This window comes from Cydia pomonella, chromosome 4 (genome assembly GCF_033807575.1).
Source record: "Cydia pomonella isolate Wapato2018A chromosome 4, ilCydPomo1, whole genome shotgun sequence".
In the NCBI taxonomy this organism is placed as follows: domain Eukaryota; kingdom Metazoa; phylum Arthropoda; class Insecta; order Lepidoptera; family Tortricidae; genus Cydia; species Cydia pomonella.
This window is the reverse complement of record NC_084706.1, coordinates 7,564,965-7,587,999: the sequence shown is the minus strand read 5'-3', so window position 1 is coordinate 7,587,999 and position 23,035 is coordinate 7,564,965. Positions and strand designations below refer to the sequence as shown.

At 35.2% G+C, this 23,035-nt stretch overlaps 2 protein-coding genes across 5 annotated transcripts; one reads left to right on the top strand and one right to left on the bottom strand.

Moving 5' to 3' along the window:
- Positions 1-90: 90 nt before the first annotated feature.
- Positions 91-1,881, bottom strand: LOC133516978 (cytochrome b-c1 complex subunit 8). The gene is made up of 2 exons (XM_061850070.1): positions 1,642-1,881; positions 91-273 (listed from the first exon to the last, which is right to left on the bottom strand). Exons 1-2 carry the CDS (start codon positions 1,793-1,795, stop codon positions 179-181), a joined length of 249 nt encoding a protein of 82 aa, XP_061706054.1. The 5' UTR covers positions 1,796-1,881; the 3' UTR covers positions 91-178.
- On the top strand, positions 296-23,035 carry LOC133516973 (UDP-N-acetylglucosamine transporter). Of its 4 annotated transcripts, none has more exons than XM_061850061.1 (6): positions 296-395; positions 7,084-7,186; positions 13,525-13,635; positions 14,140-14,354; positions 14,784-15,059; positions 21,307-23,035. In XM_061850061.1, exons 2-6 carry the CDS (start codon positions 7,123-7,125, stop codon positions 21,670-21,672), a joined length of 1,032 nt encoding a protein of 343 aa, XP_061706045.1. In that variant the 5' UTR covers positions 296-395; positions 7,084-7,122; the 3' UTR covers positions 21,673-23,035. The 4 variants fall into 4 exon arrangements, with proteins under 4 accessions (XP_061706045.1, XP_061706046.1, XP_061706043.1 ...); XM_061850062.1 differs by lacking the exon at positions 296-395 and adding an exon at positions 5,343-5,769 and having other exon boundaries at positions 7,084-7,180; XM_061850059.1 differs by lacking the exon at positions 296-395 and adding an exon at positions 5,345-5,769.

The following is a 23,035-nucleotide window of genomic DNA, read 5'->3' as shown; positions in this document are numbered from 1 at the left end:
TGGTAAACTTTTTGCTGAAAAGTGTATTTCAGATGAACACCAATAACTTCTTTTCTATCATACTTTCAACAAGTGAGATGAAAACAAATATTGGTTGTAGCCGCTGTAGGTACTTTTATTTCAATTCATTACAATTAATCTACAATAAATTAAAGTAGTGAGGTTACTCTATGGTTATTTATTGATCATTTTCAAAATCAGCAGGATTCTTGCGGCTGAGCCTGTGGTGTTCACGTTCCACTCCTTCATAAACCAGATATCCAATGATGAAAGCTGCAACGAAAGAGAAAGGATTTTTATCTAGATGATAAAGAAAATATTGCCTAAGGGCCAGCTTATTGGACCGAAAGAGAAGAATATGTTGGAACTGGGCCATAGCAAGTAGCAACACTCCGGTACTTAAATCCACACTCCTGATATACTTCTTCTACCTACAACGCCAGCAATCAGCCAATCACATAGGACGCATACTGCAGTAGTAGATAAAATTTGCATTTAAGTAGGGTATAGGCTTCACCACACAGCCTGCAACTATATTCATTCATTCATTTATTCCTTTATAAAACATAGTTTTACATGTCAATACAAATTTTCATATTTAGAACTATTAGCTAACTTACATAATATAACATCAGTCTATTATAATGTTAGGTATGTCAGGTGGGTACAATTATTATTCCAGTTGTTTTTATTTATTGTTATTTCTAGCTTTCGCTGTTTACAGTACTTATATTTATATCAAATAAGGCAAGTTAAATTAATATATTATATTTCTAGTTTGGGATTGTGAACCAGTTCAGGAGTGCACGCCGTTGAAAAATTCGTCAACAGAGTAGTACGCCTCAGACATAAGCTTAGCCTTAAGTTTATTCATGAAACCTTTGTTACTAGTCGCACTTTTAATCTCTAAGGGTAAATGGTTGTATATCTTATATATATTTATTTTATTATTTACTAGCAACCCATCGTGGCTTCGCACGGGTATGTATTATACGTATGAACCTTCCTCTTCACTCAATCTACATTAAAAAAAACGCATCAAAATCTGTTGCATAGTTTAAAAGATCTAAGCATACATAGGTTTTATACTATGTAGTGATTCAAACAGACAAAGTATAAGTATGCCAAATCACCTATACTGTTAATAGATACAGTCAGTATCATAAACATGTATACACTTTTTGACCTGTATCTTAAGAATAAAGTGGTGAAATGTATAGATATTTTTTCAAATTAAATATATCACTATGTAACATAGGTAGAATTTCTGATATGTTGTAAGGATGGCCAAATGTCTGTGTTTAGGACAGTAACTATGAATTTATTTAGTTATTCTATTGCCCAATACATGGGTGTGCTTGAACTTGTGCTGACATTTGGATATGCGAATAAGTAAAAATACGCATACGCTACAAAAAGGATGGGTTGTAGAGTTCTATTGATTACTACACAAGTTAAAGACTTTGCCAGATTAATTTCATTGTATGCAAGTTCTGGCACCGTTTCTGGGGGAAAAATAAGTTCTAATTATATGGGTGTATAACGATTAAGTCATAGCATTTAATGAGACTATCTGTAAAGCTGTGAAGGTTTTAGAGATGGAACAGTTCATGATAATAAATAAGAAAGAATGAAACTTACGAGGTGCAACCCTGAATACGCTTTCACGGAACCTGCGGAAGATATTGGGGAGGCCGTTGGAGATTGCGCCAGCATAAGCTCGTTGTTCATGGGCAGACAACTTGTAGGTTATCAAACCCCTGATTTTTGCAAGCTCTCCAAAATGCTTTCCCATTTTTGCTATAAATTATGTAATTGCTATAGCGTAACACTACACAGTACACACTGTGCAACCATAGACTAATCTTTAAATCCGGAAATGTCAAAATATTCTTTAATGGTCCCTATAAAGGCCCCTCTAGGCGGGACAATCAAATCGACATATGATCAGAAAAGAAATTGGCGTCAATCCAATTTAATCACCAATTTTAGGTTTATGGTGATATTTGAGCACTCTAAATTAATAAAAAATACTCCACAAGGCATCACAGATTCACGTCACTAGCGTCACAAATTGGTGTTCATACCTCCAATTTATTGGTCATAATTCATAATCGGGGGTTATTTCCACTGGTTACCACCAAGTTGTTACTAGTGGTAACTACTGGGAATTATTTACCCACCTTTTACCACTGGTTACTTCTGGGGAAAAACATCCCTTTTCCCAGTAGTTACCACTGGTAAAAGGTGAATTTTTTTTCCCAGTAGTTACCACCAATATTTGGTTAGCGTTCAATACTAATAAAAACAGTATAAATATAGTTCCTTAATCTTATACCTTTAAACGAGCAATTCTTGTATATTTATATATATATTTCGGGGATCTCGGAAACGGCTTTAACTATTTCGATAAAATTTTGTATATGGAGGTTTTCGGGGGCGAAAAATTTATCTAGCTAGGTCTTATCTCAGGAAAAACGCGCACTTCTGAGTTTTTATATATTTTCCGAGCAAAGCTCGGTTTCCCAGATAATCAATAATTAAACGTCGAATTAATTATAAGTCAATTAGTTATTCGTTTCATTATTAGTCGATTACTGTTTCAGTAAACTGCCTTACAAGTGATAAAAAAAAATCGGTCTTTTGACCGATTTGTTTCTTCGTAAGCTAATTTCACTGGCTTACCAGTACAGTACAGTAAAATTATCATCGCGTATTAGCGCGGGGGCGCGGGGCGACCGGGCTGTCGCAAAGATCAGCGTAACGTGACCTAGACATTAACAGAGATACGCGTTTATACTGGTTGGTCTAAGCGGTCAACACGTCCGCCGAGCTCGCCCAGCAGTTGGCGATAACAGTCCTACAACATGCATGGGGTTATATTACGTGTTAACTTTTAATCACTACGCGCCGATATCAATGTTGTATGTTAAATATATATATTATATATATTTACGTATAATAAATAGTACCTGGGCGACCGAGCTTTGCTCGTTTATAACTATTTATTGTAATATGGTGGTGTATAGGTGATAATCTTAACTACATTTTTTTACTAAATTAAACTTGTCTAAAACAATAAAAATTAAAAAATTATATATAAAGATGAACATATAAAAAAAAAACAAAAGTTAACGGGCGAGATTCGAACCCGTAACACTCGTTTCTAGCCGTCCGCGTCTTAACCCGCTGGACCAGACGGACAGTGGCCGACAACACGAAATTAGCGACCATATTCTGCGTCGAAAGAAAAACGCATGAAAACTCGAAAACACGCGTTTTCCCAAACATAAGACTAATCTCGATCGATTGTAGGTATACCCCCAAAGATCCTCATATACCAAAATTCAGCGAAATCGTTAGAGCCGTTTCCGAGATCACAGAAATATATATATATATATATACAAGAATCGCTCGTTTAAAGGGATAAGATTTTATAATAATAATAATAAAATGCTTTATTGCACACTACAAAAAAATGGTACAAAGTATGTAAAGGTATAAATATGTAGGTAACAACAGGCGGACTTATCGCTAAACAGCGATCTCTTTACAGCGATTTATATTGTTTTATTTGGAATTGGGAGAATCAACTTTTTAGCGTCACTCGTTGCCATGGTTACGATTAGTTGTCCAGGGGACAAAAGTTAATTGAAATACTGATTTTATGGTACTTAAATGTATTAAACTTGCGTTTTTGTGGTCGTTATAACCAATGTCCATAATGGGCCTCCTACTAAGCATGTTAATAGAACGGCATACAACGTCTCTTCAAACAAACTGTGCCACTGTTGTCCCTTGGACAACGGGACAGGATTACAAAACAAAAAAAGTTGATTCACCCAATTATTACATTATATTATATGTTTTTTTTCCTTTTTGCTATCAACCTCGAGAGTATGAAAGCATTTATCTTATTAATTTGTAAATTGAATTAATTGTGAGTATTGTGACGTGATCTATGAAACCTGGATCTTTTGTCAAGGGCGCTTACGTTGTATTTATATAGGAGCATTGTTGATAATGTCGTAAGATCCATCTACAATAAAGTCCCTTTAAATAAATAACATCACAATTATACGAGAGAACAAACAAATCAGTCAGACCGATTTTTTTATCACTTTTAAGGCAGTTTACTGAAACAGTAATCGACTTCTAATGAAACAAATAACTAATTAACTTGTAATTAATTCGACGTTTAATTAATTATTGATTAAAGAACTCTACTGTTTTTATTAGTATTGAACGCTAACCAAGTTTTGGTGATAACTACAGGGTACATTATAAATTGGATGGATATGAACGATTTAAAAATTAATATAAGCAAAACTAAATTTATGCAAATTACTTCTTATAATTCAAATAGTTTACCTGTTACAGCTCAGTACAACAATGATAAAGTAGATGAAGTATCAACTGTCAAGTTTCTTGGATTTACCTTAGATAAGCATCTGCACTGGAAAGATCATGTCGAACAAATTTGCAACCGGCTAAACAGATTTGTGTTTGCTCTCCGAAGACTCAGGGACACGGTCTCATTAGGGGCTGCTCTGACGGCTTATCATGGATACGTGTCCTCTGTTCTTCACTACGGGCTAATTCTGTGGGGTAGGTCTGTCAATGTAGAGAGAGTTTTTAAAATACAGAAAAAATGTGTAAGGGCTATTTGTCATGCTAGTCCTGATGATCCTTGTGTTCCCTTATTTGAAAAGCTGCATATTCTTCCCTTACCCTGCTTATACATAAGAGAAATATCTTTATTTGTTAATAACCACCGTGCACTTTTTTCTTAACGTAGTGATGTTATGCATAGGCAGAAAAGGCAGAAATTTGTAAATCTACTTTTTAAACCACGTGGACGTAAAATGATTAAAAAAAAATGTATATAACATGTGTATATTAATTTATAATAGACTACCTGATGACTTAAAGATACTCAGAGGCAACATATTCAAGCGCAAGTTGACTAGCTGACTTTTGGACAGATGCTTTTATAGTATTAAGGATTATTTGAATAACTGACTTTGCAATTATTTTTCATTGACATTTTCATATTTTTGTACTAATTATTATATTATTCTTTATTCGTGTTTGTATTGATTTATGATTTCATGTTAGAATGTGCTCCTCTATAATCTATAATCTTTGCATGTCTGCACGCAGACTGAATAAACTGGAACTTTGTTTTTTTTTTTTTAGTACCAATATGATCTGCATGTATATACGTGTATTCTGCGCAAATAAATTCTTTGAATCTTTTAAATAAAATTCCCACTTTTTACCAGTGGTAACTACTCGGTGGTAACTAGTGGGAATAAATTATGGGCCGCCGATTATGGGCGAATCAAATTGGCGTTTCTGTCCGCACCACATGATTGGTAAAAAAAATTGCCATCCGGACTTGTCTTAAACCTCACCGATGATCGCATGCGGTTTCCAATACATTGTAGCCTTTTAGTAGCGAGTATATTCTTTGTTGGTGTAGATACTAGATAAGATTGATGGCATTTTTTTCTGATTAAATCGTCTCGTCTCGATGGACCTTAAAACGCGTTTACCGAGCAGCCAACGTCATCTCTCTGTTGATTGGCGTTTTGACACTTTTCTTTTGACATTTACTTGTGCTAAACATCTAAACAGTAATGCTCATTAATTTTACTTTTTTATTTAGTTTAAATACCTATTTAAACACTATGCTCTTTACTGTTTCATAAAACGTACTTTGCTAATATCGTATTTAAATTTTGACCGGCTTTTTTCTCGTCATTGGTAAGTAAATCGTCGTATATTTGCTTCGTTTTTAAGTATCAGAAAGAACTCCACAGGAGTAAGCTTTATTTAATGGGTACCACGTCGGTGGCAAACAAACATGGGGCCCTGACTGGTGGAAAGCAGCCACTGCAGAGAGCTTCCTTCACATACATAATTATACATTTCTAAAACTCAAACTTTCCTCATTTTCCAACTTAAAATTGTATTTATGTGAACTACTTTCCTGGCTAAATTTATACTTAAAATTGGACATGAACATTGAATATGACCCTAAGACCTCACTTGGCAAGCCAAGGGTGATAATTATGCTAGTTGAGATTACTTCACTATTATACCATATTTTGTACCCCGATGATCCTCATGCTTACTTCTGCAAATTTCTTTCTGATGCAAAAAATAACGAAGTACAGATCTCGTTAAACTAAGTTACGAAGAAAGTAAAGAACAATTTTATTTAATAATATTAATTAAATTATTTTCCTAAGGTTAATGATTTAACTGCACATCAAAATTACTATAAACCAGCTACATCCATATTATTAAATTGGTTTGTAAGTGACAATTGGATTAAAACATGTTTAATGCCCTTTCCTTGGACACCTAAATAATTTATTATATAACATTGCTTGCACACTGACCAAGCGGTGTAAAATATTCTAAGGTTGTCTGCTGAATGAATTAAACAGTCATGAGACATACTAACATTAAACTTAATTTAATTTTACTGTTTACACTCACATGTTTATAAGAAAAAGAAATAGAGCCTTGCGACTTGAGAAAGGACCTAGACTTTCGGAGAGACCTAGACTCTCCGAAACATGTCGCGTGAGTGACTAAAAACATGTGAGTGTAAACTGTAAAACTAGTTTAATGAATTAAACAATTTTAATATCCTCCTAATACCTATGAATTTTTTCACTGACAAAATCTTCCACAAATTAACCAAGTTTATGTAGTTATGAGAACTTAGAGAACCATATGTAGGTATAATATAAAAATACTTAAATACATAGAAGATCTCATGATTCATGAACAAACACTTGTGTCATCAAAACAAAAAAAAAACTTAGTTTTGTTATCCATAGTTTTGTTGTCAAAACGTTCATGAGTTTCATTTTTAATTAACATTTAGTAGGCAAGTAGTCATAGAATTTCCTTAAATTGAGCTCAATGACTAATTCATTCATTGTTTTCCCTATCCATAATTTTGACATTTCTATTAGTAGTTTAGAACTGAGCTTAGGCAGTCATTACACTTGCAAATATTTACCCCCTGTATTCATATACATGATATTTTATTTTTATTTTCAGATTAAATATAAAACCATCCAGAGGACGAAACTTAGCATTATGGATGAAATTAAGAAATCTATTCTTGCATCAAGTAGCAACAGACGGGTGAATAATGGTAATGGTAAGTTGTCTCTTTCTTCTCCTGGTTGGTTCTTTCTTTTAGAGCCTAAGGTCCTTACCAACTTATCTGCTCCCAGTTCACAAGGTGTCCTCTTTTTTAACGCCATTGGCAAGAATTGTACGAGACTCAGATGGAGATGGCATAGCCAGGCATTTGTTACTCACTCACGTAAGCATAACGCCTGGCCCACAAAAAGATACCAGCAAAAGGCAAAGCAGTAATTTTCGTAGTTACTAGTTTGTCACAAACGTGAAGGCTGCTACAAATGCGATAGATCCTGACACAGTCCTTTCGCGTTAATAATCGATCATATGCAGCGCAGCTCATGCTTGAGTCACTCGAGCACTGTCCACACCTAGTGATGGCAGTGGCCATGCCACATATAAGGTGTCTTTTCTAAAGTCCATTAATCCTGAGCTTAAATTAAGAAACTTTTTCAAAGAAGTGAACAGTGTAGAACACCGGTTGTGCTAATTAACTCTATTCTGAAGATAATCAATGATTTATTTTAATCTGATAAGGTCCCTAAAAGCGTGTGCCTTAGGGCCTGTTTACATATTGATTAGTGTTTAGTATGAGTTTAGGTACACATTTGCTACTAAACAACAACAAATACTATCTCGAACGATCGCTTTTGTCAAATGTCATTGTTATGTCACATGTTTCAATTGTTTGGTGGATTTAAATATAATGTCCGTGTTACAACAACGCTATTAATTATTACGTAAAATAAAATATAAATTACTATTCCATTCTGTTTCCGTGAATGTAATTAATACCCCGAACCTTATACACGGCAATGAGTAAAACTTGGAAAGCACAAATAAAATGATTCATATTATAATTGAATATGAAGGTACAAAAAAGGAAAAAAAAATGGCTTTTATAGAATTTATCAGTAACCACGGGAACATAGCGTAATAAAGTACACCCCCATTCTGACTGTCAGGATGGCGGGTGTACTGTTTTTTGAGTAAGGTACAAATTTTTTTAATGGAGGTACTAAATAGTACAAATTAGGTACAAAAATATGGTATGCTTTTCAATTATTTTTATTTAGGTACACCCGCCATTCTGACTTTCACTAAAAAAAAACCACATGTTTACAGTTCTTGCATATTCGAGCGATAAAGAGGCAGATAAAGAAATATCGATTTTTGTTTTCCGCGTTAGAGCCTCTGTGACAATGGGAATGGAGACATTGGAGACTGTGAGGTTAGCCACAATTGATCCAAGAATTGCCTTGCATGAAAAGACTCAACCCTTAACCACTGACGTACGAATGAGGTACGGTCATGTAAATTGTTTTTCGCTCATAATTTTTTTTCTGGTGGGTATTAAAATCTGATTTTATTTATTTAAACTTTATTGCACAAAAAAAACTTAATGTACAAAACTCGAACTTAATGCCATGAGGCATTCTCTACCAGTCAACCTTAGGGCAAAGCAGAAAAGATTGTAGGCGGTGCATTTAAAACTAAAAGAAATTGTTATTGAAAGAATTAAGTCCTAATTCACATAAATTAATTATAAAATACTTAAATACATAAAGATACATACATAAATTACATATATAAATAAATATATATAATGTACACAACCGATTTGTGAGACTGATACTTAATTTATCTTTGAACTGCCAGCAAGTAAATCACGCACAGTTTTTTTTAAAGCAGACTTATTGGTAGCTTTTCTAATGTTAGGGGGAAGACCGTTCCAGAGACGTGATGCCTGAATGGCGTAAGAGTTAGACATGAAGCCTGTTCTATGAGGGGGATGGAAAGAGAGAGATTGCCAGTAGAGCGAAATTAACGGTCACGAGAAGCACCATAAAAGTGAAAGAAGTGCTTAAGGTATTCAGGGGAGTGTGGATCATTGAGAATGGAATAGAGAGCGCACAGCATATCAATCAATCATTTATTTATTTGCAAAAATACAGTAACATAAGGTGTTAGGACTATTCAGGTACAATGTGTATTTTGCTTGCAAGCAAGCGTGCAAATATAATGTGTCAAATCTAAGCATTGAAAAATAATAAAATTGAAATTAAGACATTAGCATACAATACAATACAATACAAATCCTCTTTATTGCACAACCTCTGAAAATAATGTACATGGAAACACATAAAAAACATGAAGATAGAGGTAAACAACAGGCGGCCTTATCGCTACAGAGCGATCTCTTCCAGACAACCTTTAGGTAGTGGAGTACTGAAACTTAAATTAGCATAAATAGTTAGAGAATTAGAAAAATTAGGAAAAAAGTCACTCAGTCGCCATAGAATTATAAAAATAATCATTAAAAATCAAGAGAAAACATATATATATATATATATATATATATATATATATATATATATATATATATATGAATGAATGAATGAATTTGAATTTTGTCGTTACTCATTAAATTCTAAATATTTTTTAATGCTATAAAAACATTTGTCAAGCAGCCAGTTCGTTAATTTACGACTAAACTCATTATCTTGCAACAGCTTTAAATGCTCTGGTAAATGGTTAAAAATCTTTATGCACATGTTGTATACGTTTCTTTCGTACATGGCCTTATTAGAAACTGGTTTATGCATACGAGACATAGTTTTTTGACGGGTCTGCCTTTGAGTGATCTCGTTTCTCTGTATGAAAAAATATTGGTGGGTTTTCACGAATATGCAAATTTTTTTAATGTACAAACATGGCATTGGGTGTATGTGCAATTTTTTAAATAGCGGAACACAACTATCATCATGTTTACGCTTACAAATGACCCTCATGCACTTTTTTTGTATCTTAAAGATTCGTTCTATGTCTACAGCATTTCCCCAAATAATTAAACCATACCTTATTACCGATGATACATAGCCATGGTAGGCCGCAAGTGCTGCTTCTACAGAGACTGTATCTCTCAACCTTTTTAAAGCAAAGATAAATCTGTTTAGTTTTGTACATATTTGTTCAACATGTTCTTTCCAGTTCAGATGTTTGTCGAGAACTATACCAAGGAACTTAACCGAATCAACCTCTTCAACATCATTATTTCTCAACTGAACATCCACCGGTGAACCTTTAGAATTGTATGAAATAAATTGTATGAATTTCGTTTTACTAATATTTATCTGTAAGTCATTTAAATTCATCCAACTAGCTATTTCCACCATTGCATTATTACAGTCTTCTTTGAAGGTTAATTGGTTATTAGCTCTGATTAAAAGTGTTGTATCATCGGCAAACAGTATAGTTTTTTGAGGAGTAGCATTTGGTAAATCGTTTACATGAAGCAAAAATAGCAGCGGGCCCAAAATACTACCCCGTGGAACACCAGTATTGTTAACTCTAAGATTAGATTTATATGATTCCTTTAAGACAACACTTTTGTCTACAGTTATTTGTTTTATCTCTGTGTACTTCATCCTGTCTTTCAAGTAACTATAGGTCCATTCAAGTGCTCTACCTCTCTCTCATACGAATATTACGCCGTTGATGAATAGGGAGCTAGCCCAACTGGGAACGAAACGAGGATACATGATCATATTTCCGTAGACAGAAGATAAAGTGGATACAATTATTAAGGAGACGGTCCAACTTGTCAAGTAGCTCTTCGTTTAAGTCAGGATAGCACACATCACCATAGTCTATAATGGGTAGGATTAAGGTGTTAACTAATAAAGGTTTAGTTTTGACTGGCAAAAAGTGTCTAGAATTGGTTAAGAGCATGAAGGGTGCCCGTAACCTTCCGACTGATTTCGGCAACCTGCGGTCTCCAGCTCAAAGTACAATCCAAGTGCACGCCTAAATCCTTTACAGACGGGTTAAAAGGTATAGGAGTGCCATTGAAACACACCGGCCTAACCGTATCCAGATCCAACTTGGCCAGTTGTCGAGTGCTACCTATAATAACAGCCTGACATTTGGCGGGATTTACAAATAGGCCAAACTTTTCCGACCACCGTTGAATATGAACGAGGTCCCTGGGGGCCTACCGCGAAAACCGAAATACGCAAATTGCGGGATCTATCTCTTTTACTCTCAGTAAGACGTAATTAGAGTGACAGAGAAAAATGCCCGCAATTGACGAACTTCGATTTTCGCGGTTATGGCTGTTTAGCTTTTCCTAGCATGTAGTGACGCAAACAAAACAGATAAGTAAAAGATTTTTAAATAGTTACATTTGTATTCTTGACGTAAGTATATGGTTCGTATGGTCAGTGTTAGTGTAACTTTTTTGACACAATTTACAATTAAATTTGTGTTGATAAAACGAACGGCGCGAGTATTAAGACCTCACGAAAAAGACAATAAGTTGTAATTACTGAAAACATTCTATACACTGAAATTTTTATTATGTGTCGAAAAACGACGCAAAACTCGTTGCGCTTGTCAAGCTTGTGGCCGTCGAGTATGCTTGTGCTTGCAGTGCTCAAAACATAGATTCTATTATTATATTATATATATTAAAACCATCCTTATTACTTCGAAAAAAAAAGTTCTTATATTTTCGTTTTTGGGTTATGTTTTTTTTATTATATTTGAGCGCGTTTATTCAGTACATGTAAGACTTGTTAAATAAATTTTATTGTTTGTGATAAATATACGAGTATGCTTTTTATACTTTTTATATTAGATATGTACTAAAACATTTACTACCTAATAACATAACAATCAATGTAAATTAAAAAATCAGAGCAACTATTGTAAACAGACGAATGTGATTCGTAAGTCAATGTTAATGTAAGAAAAAAACACGTCAGTGGTTAAGGGTTAATGTTTAGTAGTTTACTATGCGGCCTTCAGTGCCAATTACATCCACACTCGGCCGATAACGGACCCGAAAAGTCCTGATTTCGGGCCTGATAATCGTTTTCCGTTCCATAGTATATTTATTTATTTTTAATCTTAATTGCACAAAAGAAAAACAATCTTACAGTACACAAGGGGGACATAATGCCACGAGGCATTCTATATCAGTCAACCTTAAGGCTAAGCAGAGATATTGTGAGCGATGCTACAATTACAACAACAAAGCAAATCAAACAAAAATAACATATACATATACTATATAAAATAAAAAAAGACGATACATATGAAGCTAGAAAAGAATCGTTCATTTTGCTAGAAAAGTAAGCACGTAATGTTTTTTTGAAAGCGTACTTATTTGGCGCATTTTGATGAATCAGCACATCGGTAACAATATTAAAAAAAAAAACTTTTGTCTCTAATTGCCAAAAATGTTTTGATATTGATGCATATGAAACATTATTTTACATTTCAAATATTGTAAATGATGTTTGATATTTGGTGAAACGGAAAAATATTCTTTCTCGGACCTGAAATCGGGTCTGATTTCAGGCCTGATAAAGTGTGAATGTATTTGGCACTTTCCCTAAATATAAGGCGGGAACTTCGATATTAATAAATTTAGGCGAAGATAGGTAACGAAGGAAGGTGAATATCCGGAACTTGGACAGTATTTTAACGGCAGTAAGCGACCTCCCAATTCCATTGGAACCTTTGCCAGACTTCGTTCGTTGTACAGCATGTGATACCCAAACATGGCGGGTAGGGTCTGACATTATCCCTGAATATTGGGATGTTAGTTGGTATTTCATATATTACAAACCGAAGCCTACGAGTTAGAATCCCGGCTCGAAGCATTGATTTTTCAGAACTTAAATAATTATGTACGAAATATAGGTTGTTTAATTTTAATCAGTCGCTTTTCGGTAAAGGAAAACATGGTAATGAAACTGGACTAATCCCAATGAGGCCGAGTTACCCCTCTTGAGAGGTCAGATGATAATTGCTTTCGTAAAAACTACTTTTTGTGCTAATTCCTTGGATTAGGCTGCCAAAGGCTCCTTAATAATAATTCTTAAAAATATATAGATAATATAATAACTTTTACAGCACATATGGTGCTACTTTACCGCACTAGTGCGAAAATGAGCATATTACGTTAAATAAATAAATATTATAGGACATTAGTACACAAATTGACTAAGTCCCACAGTAAGCTCAATAAGGCTTGTGTTGAGGGTACTTAGACAACGATAAATATAATAAATACATAGAAAACACCCATGACTCAGGAACAAATATCCATGCTCATCACACGTATAAATGCCCTTACCAGGATTTGAACCCGGGACCATCGGCTTCGTAGGCAGGGTCACTACCCACTGGGCCAAACTGGTCGTCATATGTACTGTAAAACGTTGTACGATACATGTGCGAAATTTATTTATTTATTTATTCGGTCGTGTTTTAATTTATCGCCACTCGTTTCGAATTTCCTATTTTTCGCACTTGTATCGTAATGTACTATTGTATTGGTTTCAGGATATCTTAAATATGCGAGTTTAGTCATATTAACGGTTCAGAATGCCATCCTCGGGCTCAGTATGCGATATGCCCGCACCCGAGATGTGGAGATGTTTTCCTCAGCAGCTGGTAGGTTTATCTGAGACCTTTACATATTGGTAAATAAAATAAAATATACGCCCGAAAGCAAATCTCAGCCCTACATAATTAGGTATTTTAAAACTCGTTGTCTCACCATTTACCCGTACCCCTAGTGTAAATAAATTCGATTTCCAAACGTGACGTACGCGTTTGCGTTTAGTCTCATTTTGTATTGAATTTCGAAAGAGCGCGCCAAGCGGGACGTTTTGGAAACTCAAAATCCTATACAAAATGACACTTAACGCAAACGCGTTCGTCGCGTTATGATGTCGATCACAGTTACACTAGGGGTACTGAAGGCCACAGGACGCACGTACCTAACTTGCACGGTCAGATCGTGCGTTTCGTGGCCGAGGCGTTAGGGATAATGATGATACTTGTATCTTGTATAACTGGAAGTTCTAAGCGTTTTTTTTATATACTTTGTTGTGATTACTACTGATAAATTATATTATTTTTTTCTGACAAACTAACAATGATTGTAATTTTCAGCTGTACTTTTAGCAGAGTTAGTAAAGTTTGTAATCTGTACTGTTCTTGTGATGCATGAGTCAGGCGGTATTAAGGGAGGAGCCCACTCAATATATTCCACAGTGATATTAAATCTGGAAGACACTCTGCGAGTCTGTGTCCCATCCTTCTTGTACATAGTGCAAAATAATCTACTTTACGTCTCCGCGTCTAACTTGGATGCTGCCACATACCAGGTAAAAAGTTATAAACAGACTTCAAAAATTATATTCTCTACTCGTCGTTTTAGGGTTCCATAGTCAACTAGGAACCGTTATTGTTTCACCATGTCCGTCTGTCCGGGCGAGGTTTTGCTCCGAGTTGGTTAGTGCTAGAATGCTGAAATTTGGTATAGACATACAAATCAATCCATCCGAAAAAGTGGTAAAATAAATATATAAAAAAAGTTTTTAGGGTACCTTCCCTACATGTAAAGCGAGGACGAAATAATATTTTTTTACTTCAACCCTATAGTGTGGGGTGTCGTTAGATAAGTCTTTCCAAACGAATAGGGGTCTTCTTTTAAGACCATTAGACCGATTCCAAAAAAACATATTTTTGTTCGAAAGGGTATTGAGTATTCTTTCTAGATTAATTTGATTAGGTAAATATGTTTTCTATTTCAGGTCACATATCAGTTAAAAATATTAACAACGGCATTTTTTGCCGTAGTTGTATTAAAACGGACTTTAAAAAGGTGGCAGTGGTGTGCTTTGGCATTACTAGCCAGCGGCATTGCGCTGGTCCAACTTTCGTCTGATAATGGATCGGGAAAAGTAGCAAATACACACTTACCACAGCAATCCAGGATTCTAGGATTCGGAGCTGCTTTAGCAGCTTGTTTTATATCAGGATTTGCTGGTATCTATTTTGAGAAAGTCTTGAAAGAATCAGACATATCAGTGAGTATTTTACTATATTTCATATCTAATCAGATAATATTTCTAAACTTACTACGTAACTTATCACATTTATCAATTTATAAAAATAGTGCGCTAATTAGTTGCCGCGACAAGACTAAGATCTTCTGGTCCATCTTTCGATATTCAGCTAGATTCATGATCGAAGTAGATTCATCAACGAGATGCTTTATCGCCGAAACGAGTCTGGAAACTCGCTCCGGGTTGGGGGATAGGGGTTTGTCGTAGATAAAGTTGAAATAACAATTTCCGATTCGCTGACGATATTAGCCTGTTGTACTCAACAGCTTCTGAGTTACATAATAATGTACTTGAACGCAACGCAATCGGTGTAATGCGAAGTGCTACCGCGCTGTTGCGTGCATTGACCTTTATAACTATATTGCGCGTAGAATATAGGTAGATAAACGGTGAATATGTCCATGACGACCGGTTTGGCCTAGTGGGTAGTGACCCTGTCTATGAAGCTGATGGTCCCAGGTTCAAATCCTGGTAAGGGCATTTATTTGTGTGATGAGCTGAGCATGAATATTTGTTCCTGAGTCATGGGTGTTTTCTATGTATTTAAGTATTTATATATTATATATATCGTTGTCTAAGTAGTAGTCACAACACAAGCCTTATTGAGCCTTACTGTGAGATTTAGTCAATTTGTGTAATAATGTCCTATAATATTTATTTATTTATGTGTCTCAACTTTTCCTGAGTCGAGAAATTCCTCCCATCTGTGACAAGTTAGTCGAAAGAAGGATTGAAAACATCGTGGAGAACCTATTGGTCCTAATTCCTTCAGAGTCCACAACAAGCTCGGTTCGCCAAATTAACGTAGTTACGCTCACATTTTAAAACGACTAGCTATTAGATTGCTCTGAAACTTTGTACTTACAATAGAATAAGGTATATCTATGCCTGTAATTAGTTTATGTAGCTTACAGATACCATAGTTAAAAAAATACAGCGAATTTCAATGTTTCATTAAAAAGTTGTATGTGTTCTATTTCGTTTTATAAGCGGGAGCTATACACCATGTTTTTATTGAATTCCGTCAACTCCGGGGTATGAGTAAGTACGTTTAAGGAAACTAAATGACATAGGTAGTTAATTTAAAAAAAAATTTATAATATAATTTTTTTTTTATAAAAAGTAATTAAATGTTGCATATAGCCTTGTTGTAACACGGGCATTACATTTAATTCCACTAAACCATTGAAAACTATGACATATCAATGTCATTTCGAAAATCAATCGTCCGAGATAGTATTTACGTTTAGTAGCAAATGTACACACTTGTACTAAACAATAATCAATATGTAAACAGGCCCTAAGGCAAATGTATACGCTCGTGAGGGCCTTATAAGATAAAAATATTGATTATCTCCGAAATGGAGTTAATTAGAATACCGGTGTCTTTGAGAAAGTCACTTAATTTAAGCTCAAGAATGCACCCTTTGAAATTAACGGAAATAAAAAAAACACGGTGTATAATATACCTATACCTATACGATATACTTCATGTGACTCATGTCATTGTATGTGCAAAGTTTCATTACAATCCAACTCGTAGTTTTAAAATGAGAACGAAACTTCGTTTGTATGGGAATAGTACAGTCATTATATCCAAAAAACCGACCCTACCCGTGAATAGGGCTGCCATCCGTCCGGGTTTTCTCGGATTTGTCCTAGTTTGGAGGCCGTCCGGGGGGGTGTCAAGAAGTGTCCGGGGAAAAATGCGATTTACGCCAAATGTCCGGGTTTTTTTGAATCTTTGTCCGGGTTTGGTGAAATTCGAGATGGCAGCCCTACCCGTGAATAATCAGTTCTTGGTTTTTTTTTCGTAGGTCCCTTGGGGGGGGGGGGGTCACTGGGAGTGTAAATTCAAAAAGTAGACTGAATCAGGCTCCTGTGTATATTCAAAAACGGTTTTCCTTGAATAACTCGGCCATTTATGATTTTACAGTAAAACCGTGAGGACAAAAATTGTAGGAAATTTGATTTTCTACAAGTTTGGTCCTTACAATTTTTCTTCTAGGATCGATATTTTGGTAATTAAACCTGAAAAACGCGACAAATTCAAAATCTTATCGTTATCTCCTATGTTCCACGTTTTCCTATGTTCTATGTTCACGTCCCCGAGGGACCTACGCAAAAAAAAATCAAGAACGTATTATTCACGGGTAGGGTCGGTTTTTTGGATATAATGACTGTACTAGAAGGTGAAATTCAGCCGAGCTTGCTGCGGACAGTGCGGACTCTTAAGCCTTGTAGTGAAGTATGACCCTCTTTCGCGTAAACGGAGACTCATATAGGTGAATTGTAACTAAATTTAAGCACTGTAATTAGTAGAGATGCTTCGAATATTCGGCCACTGTTCCGTATTCAACGCATTTGGCCACTTTGCCGAATATGCGGTATTCAGTCCGAATGTTGCCTATTATTCAGCCGAATATAGAATATATCCATTAACCTACCGAAAAGGAAAAAATCAAACTATAAAAATATCCGTAAACCACTTGATTTGATATTTAAATTGTATTCCTGGGAAGTTGTTAAATACGAAGATCTTTTTTAAGCATTTTTTTGTTTAACAAATAATTTTATTTAAGTATATCATGGCTTAGATTTGATTGACTCTAACTACATTCACTAGTTCTGAGCAGCAAAAATTAAATCTTAGCAAACGTTTTGCTTTGTTAGCGAACTATTTTCATAAATAAATTTTACTCGAAATGTAGACATGTTATGCCAAATATTCGTCGTTTCGGCCGACAGCAAGAGGTCGAATATTCGGTATTCGGCCAAAACCACTATTCGTGGCATCTCTAGTAGGGTAAACCGTCTATTACTGGCCACCCTCCAATTACTGGCCACCTTATACTAAAAGGGATTCTGTTTAATACCTACCTATACCTAGTTGGTTACTAAGTTCTGTTACTCGATTTGCAACCTCTTTATTTCCGTTAAAACAAATGCTACCGAAAAAATAAAAAATGACAATGTGGTGGATTTGTGAGCTATAATTATATACCACACATAACGCTTATCTCGTCGTATCTATAATGAATTGGGTCCTAAAAGAGAATCGTATCGCAGTAATTGCGTTGCACAAATGTGGGCACCCGCCAAACATCATTATGAAGTTGCTTGAAAACCTAAAAATTAACAAAGAATTTGTTTATCGCACAATTAATAGATACAATAGTACTCAGAGCTTCGATGACCGCAAGAGGTCTGGAAGACCCAGCTCTAATAAAGGCAGTGAATGTGAGAATTGCAAGAAACCCCGTCCGGAAGCAAAAGTTGTTGGCAATACAGATGTCTGTGAAGAGAAGCTCCCTAAAAAAGTTATTAATGAAGACCTTGGACTACACGCTTACCGCTTAATGGACGATTAAAGACTATGAGGCTAGAGAGAAGCGTGCTATTGAAGCGGTACGCACAAAATGGTAAGGTCCGACCGAGATCTCGGTCTCGGTCTCGGCATTCTCGGCCAAAAATCGGGCCGAGATCTCGGTCTCGGCTCTCGGCCAAAATGGGCCGAGATTCTTGCCGAGACCGAGAATAAGCAATGAGTTATCATTGGTGAATTTGAATTTTCCGCGCACGAGCCCCGGAGTCTAAGCCACTCGTTGGTTGCATCGCCCGGTTGGTGTGACGTTTTTTGTGATTTAAATTGGTTTCATAGCCACATTTTAAGCCAATTACTTATCAAATACTAAGTGTTGGGATCGGATAGGCGCGGTTGCAAATAATGACTTGTTCATTTGGTTTTTTTTCGTTTTGTGGTAGTTGTTATTGATGAATAAATGGGTGTATATTGTTATCGGGATGTAACTTAGATTAACTTGTTGTAAGTGGAAGATGACAATGGATATTTTGATACTAAATATATTTGTGTCAAAGGGAAAAAGCAAAGCAGTAGGTAAGTACAAAACGACACCTGTGGCGGATGTTTTGGGTTACAATATAGAACTCTTTATTTTGATTATTGTTATTTTACCTCTTTTTGTGCACATCCGTACTGAAAAACCGGTCAAGTGCGTATCGGACCACGCATAATGGAAGGTTCCGTACCTTCATATAATACAAAAAAGCCGTACAAGCAAAAGAACGTATGTTAGTGGCACTTTTGTCGTTTTAATAAGAAGATCAGTTTTTTTATAACTCTTAAATGGCTTAACCGACCATATTCAAAATAATTTTCCTGAAAAATTATTTGTTTATTTAGAATTTTTTTAATGGTTTTGCTCTCCCGGTTCAAAAGTTAGAGGGGATCACACAATTTTTTTTTTTAAATCGATTATTGTCAAAAGTATTTATTTAATAAAAAAAACGTTTTAGCAACCTTTCTGTATTTTTAAAGACCTATGTAATGATGAGCCACATTTTTTTTTACTTTTTGTTACATTTATACGGAGTATATATTTGAAAATATATTTTACATTATTTTTTTCGAAACTAAGAAGCGACTTACATAATACATCTACACCTACGTTCCAACTTTGGTTATAAAATATACCGTATAGTTTTTGAGTAAAATGGCTGTGACATAGGCACAGACCGACAGACATAGGACATGACGTAACTACAAGGGTTCGATTTTTGCCATTATGGCTACAGAACCCTGAAAATACTGTTTAATAGCGCTAGGAATTGATTATGATAACTTTTTTCTGATAAATCGTCGAATTTCGATTATAAAAACAATTTTAGTGCAAAATTCGTATTTTTTCTCTATTTTATAAATTCTCGGTCTCGGCCGAGAATCCCAATGAATCTCGGTCTCGGTCTTGGTCTCGGCCGAGACAAAAAAAGCGTTCTCGGTCGGACCTTACAAAATGGCCACCGAAATATACTATTTACAGATGAAAAAAAAAATTACCATTGAAGAATGTTGTAACCGCCAGAATGACAGAGTGTATGCAAAAAACAGTCAAGAGGCGATTGCGGCTGTTCTGAGAGTGCAACGAGGCCATCATCCCTCTTATGTAATGATTTGGCTGGGTGTGTCATACTCAGGGCTAACACAGGTTCATTTCTATGAAAAAGGTGTGAAAACTGGGGCCAAAGTTTACCAGGAAACCGTTCTAGAACCAATAGTGAAGCCCTTAAGCCACACCCTATTTCAAAACCAGCCATGGGTCTTTCAACAGGACACAGCTCCTGCACATAAGGCAAAAACAACTCGAGCCTAGTTTTTAAGGAACAAAATTGACTTTATTGCTCACGAAGACTGGCCGTCCTCAAGCCCGGACCTGCCTGCGGAGCCTGGATTATGCCATATGGCAGGTTATTGAGTAGAAAGCCTGTGCTAAACCCCACACAAATCTCGACTTCCTCAAGCGGGCCATAGTTAAGACAGTAACGGAATTAGACATGACAATCGTGCGTGCCGCTATTGATGACTGGCCTCGTCGTTTGAGGGCCTGTGTCAACGCCAGAGGAGGCCATTTTGAATGATATTGTCATATGTAATTCCTGATTTTGTGTACTTCATTTTAATATATAGTTTATTCAACTTTCGTTCGTATATTTTATGTAGATAAAGATTATTGCAGTAACAGAATTTAGTAACCAACTAGATAATCATACAATCTAAGTTAATCATCAGTACCCCTAGTGTAACTAAATTCGATTTTGAAACGTGACGTACGCGTTTGCGTTTAGTCTCATTTTGTATGGGTTTTTAAACAGCGCGCCAAGCGGGACGTTTTGGAAAGTCAAAAATCTCATACAAAATGACACTTAACGCAAACGCGTTCGTCACGTTATGATGTCGATCAAAGTTACACTAGGGGTACTGAACGATAGTTAAGTATTTAGTTTACTTGAATTGTGTAAGTAAATAAATAGAATTCTTATTTTAGTCATTTTAGTATAAGCTAGGTGGCCAGTAATTGGGGGGTGGCCAGTAAAGGACGGTTTACCCTAATTATTCTTAGTTGGTCTTAATTGAATTGGTTCCATTGTGTCACGATAATTAAAAAAAATCAAAATAGGTTTATTTGCTCGAATATGGTAACAAGGCAAGATCATATGGCTAAGTTGTATATGCATATTCAACCTGCATGCAGGCGTGCAAATTATTTACATTTCCATTATTATTTAAGATGTCATTAACAAATTCTAAACTAAAAATATAATATTAAAATGTCAAACGACTACATAATAAAATAAATAATAGGGAAAAGAAAAACCTAAATTAGTTTACTATAAGACGTTTATGTTTCAGGTGTGGATGAGAAACGTTCAGCTAAGCTTGCTGTCGCTACCATTTGGGACAGTAACTTATTTATTAAACGAAGGCTCGTTGAACCACCTTCTCAAGGGTTTCGACGGATTCGTCTGGTATTTGGTGATATTGCAGGCCGCGGGTGGCCTTATAGTCGCCGTGGTTGTTAAATACGCTGACAATATATTAAAAGGTTTTGCCACTTCCGTGGCTATAGTAATATCTTGTGTTGCATCTATGTACATATTTGATTTCCACTTGACTTTACAGTTTACTGTTGGTACTGTATTAGTTATTGCATCTATATTCCTTTATGGTTATGTGCCCAAGAAGAAAGCTGAAGTTCGGACTTCGCTTAGTGTTTAGAAATTAAACTAAACCTAAAGTGCGTAACGATATTTAAAAGCTCATAGGTATAACCTTTGTGCTCAGAAATTAATACTAGAATTCAGTTAATAATAAATGCCACTATGCAATATTTATTTAATTATTAAGACGAAAGTGTAGGACCCGTGCGAAATAGCCTTTTCATACAAATGTAGTTCTCATTTTCCTCTCTGGATATTAACATTATTGAAAATATCTTGACACGATTTTTTGTATATATTGACTACTAATTATTATAATAGTTAGGGGCATTTTAAAACTTGAATGAAAACTGTGTTTCGCTCCTAATTTTTACAACCTAATCAAAAAATCGAAAAAAGTCAAACGTATATTAATAAACATCAAATTACACAAAATTATTTTCCATAATATCAATATCCACGGAGGAAAATGGGAACTACGTTGGTATGGAGAAGCGGCCGTCCGCTTTCCTCTTAATCTACGTTATAAGTTTGACTTTATTTCTTGTATTGATAGAATGAAAACAAGATTTTGTATTTTAATAGATTCAACGCCTAGTCGTCGCGAGATATCCAACCACGAGTGATTTGCGCGTACGAGATCTTTAAGGCCGCGTTTCCACTAGACATGTGCGAGGATGCGTAGCGAGGGATGTGTTGGTTAAGAACCAATAAAATCACTTCATAATTCTACGTAAACATGATATGCCGCGACAAGAAAATTATTTTTTTGTCGTATCAAAAGCCATAAAATCCGAGTATAATCAGATTTGAATTCTTATCTCAATTTTATACATACAGTCATGCAAAAATATGTATCGAAAGAATCGTCTCATAAATATGGCACAACGCTCTTATTACACTGGAATAAGATGCTATGGGACATATTTTTGAGTAAGATGTGTACACCCATATTTTTAGACTTGACTGTACAACAATTATGCATGGTCGTGTAGCTTTAATAGAATTCTTTATAAATGTCGAGTTCTTTTTTTAAATATGGATGGGATGGCAATGTGAAATAATATGTATAATATTTTTACAAAGTTGTTGTTTAACTCCTCGTGCTAATATCGAGCTCTCGAGCAATCGAAAGGTTCCAAAATGGAAACTTGAGTGCCTATTACGCCTTTGCTTCATACGCCTGTACTATGTATTAAAATTAAAAGTACAATACACTTTTTATTTTTACTGCCATATTTTAGTATCTAGTTTGATTTAAATTACCTACATTATAATAGGTATGTAATAAATAAGTATACACGCATAAACTCGCCATATGTAATTACTTTTAAAGTACACGTAAAATTCCTTATTACATAATTATGATTATATTATTGATTTTTAATGAATGCATTTAATATTAAAATTTGTAGAATCGC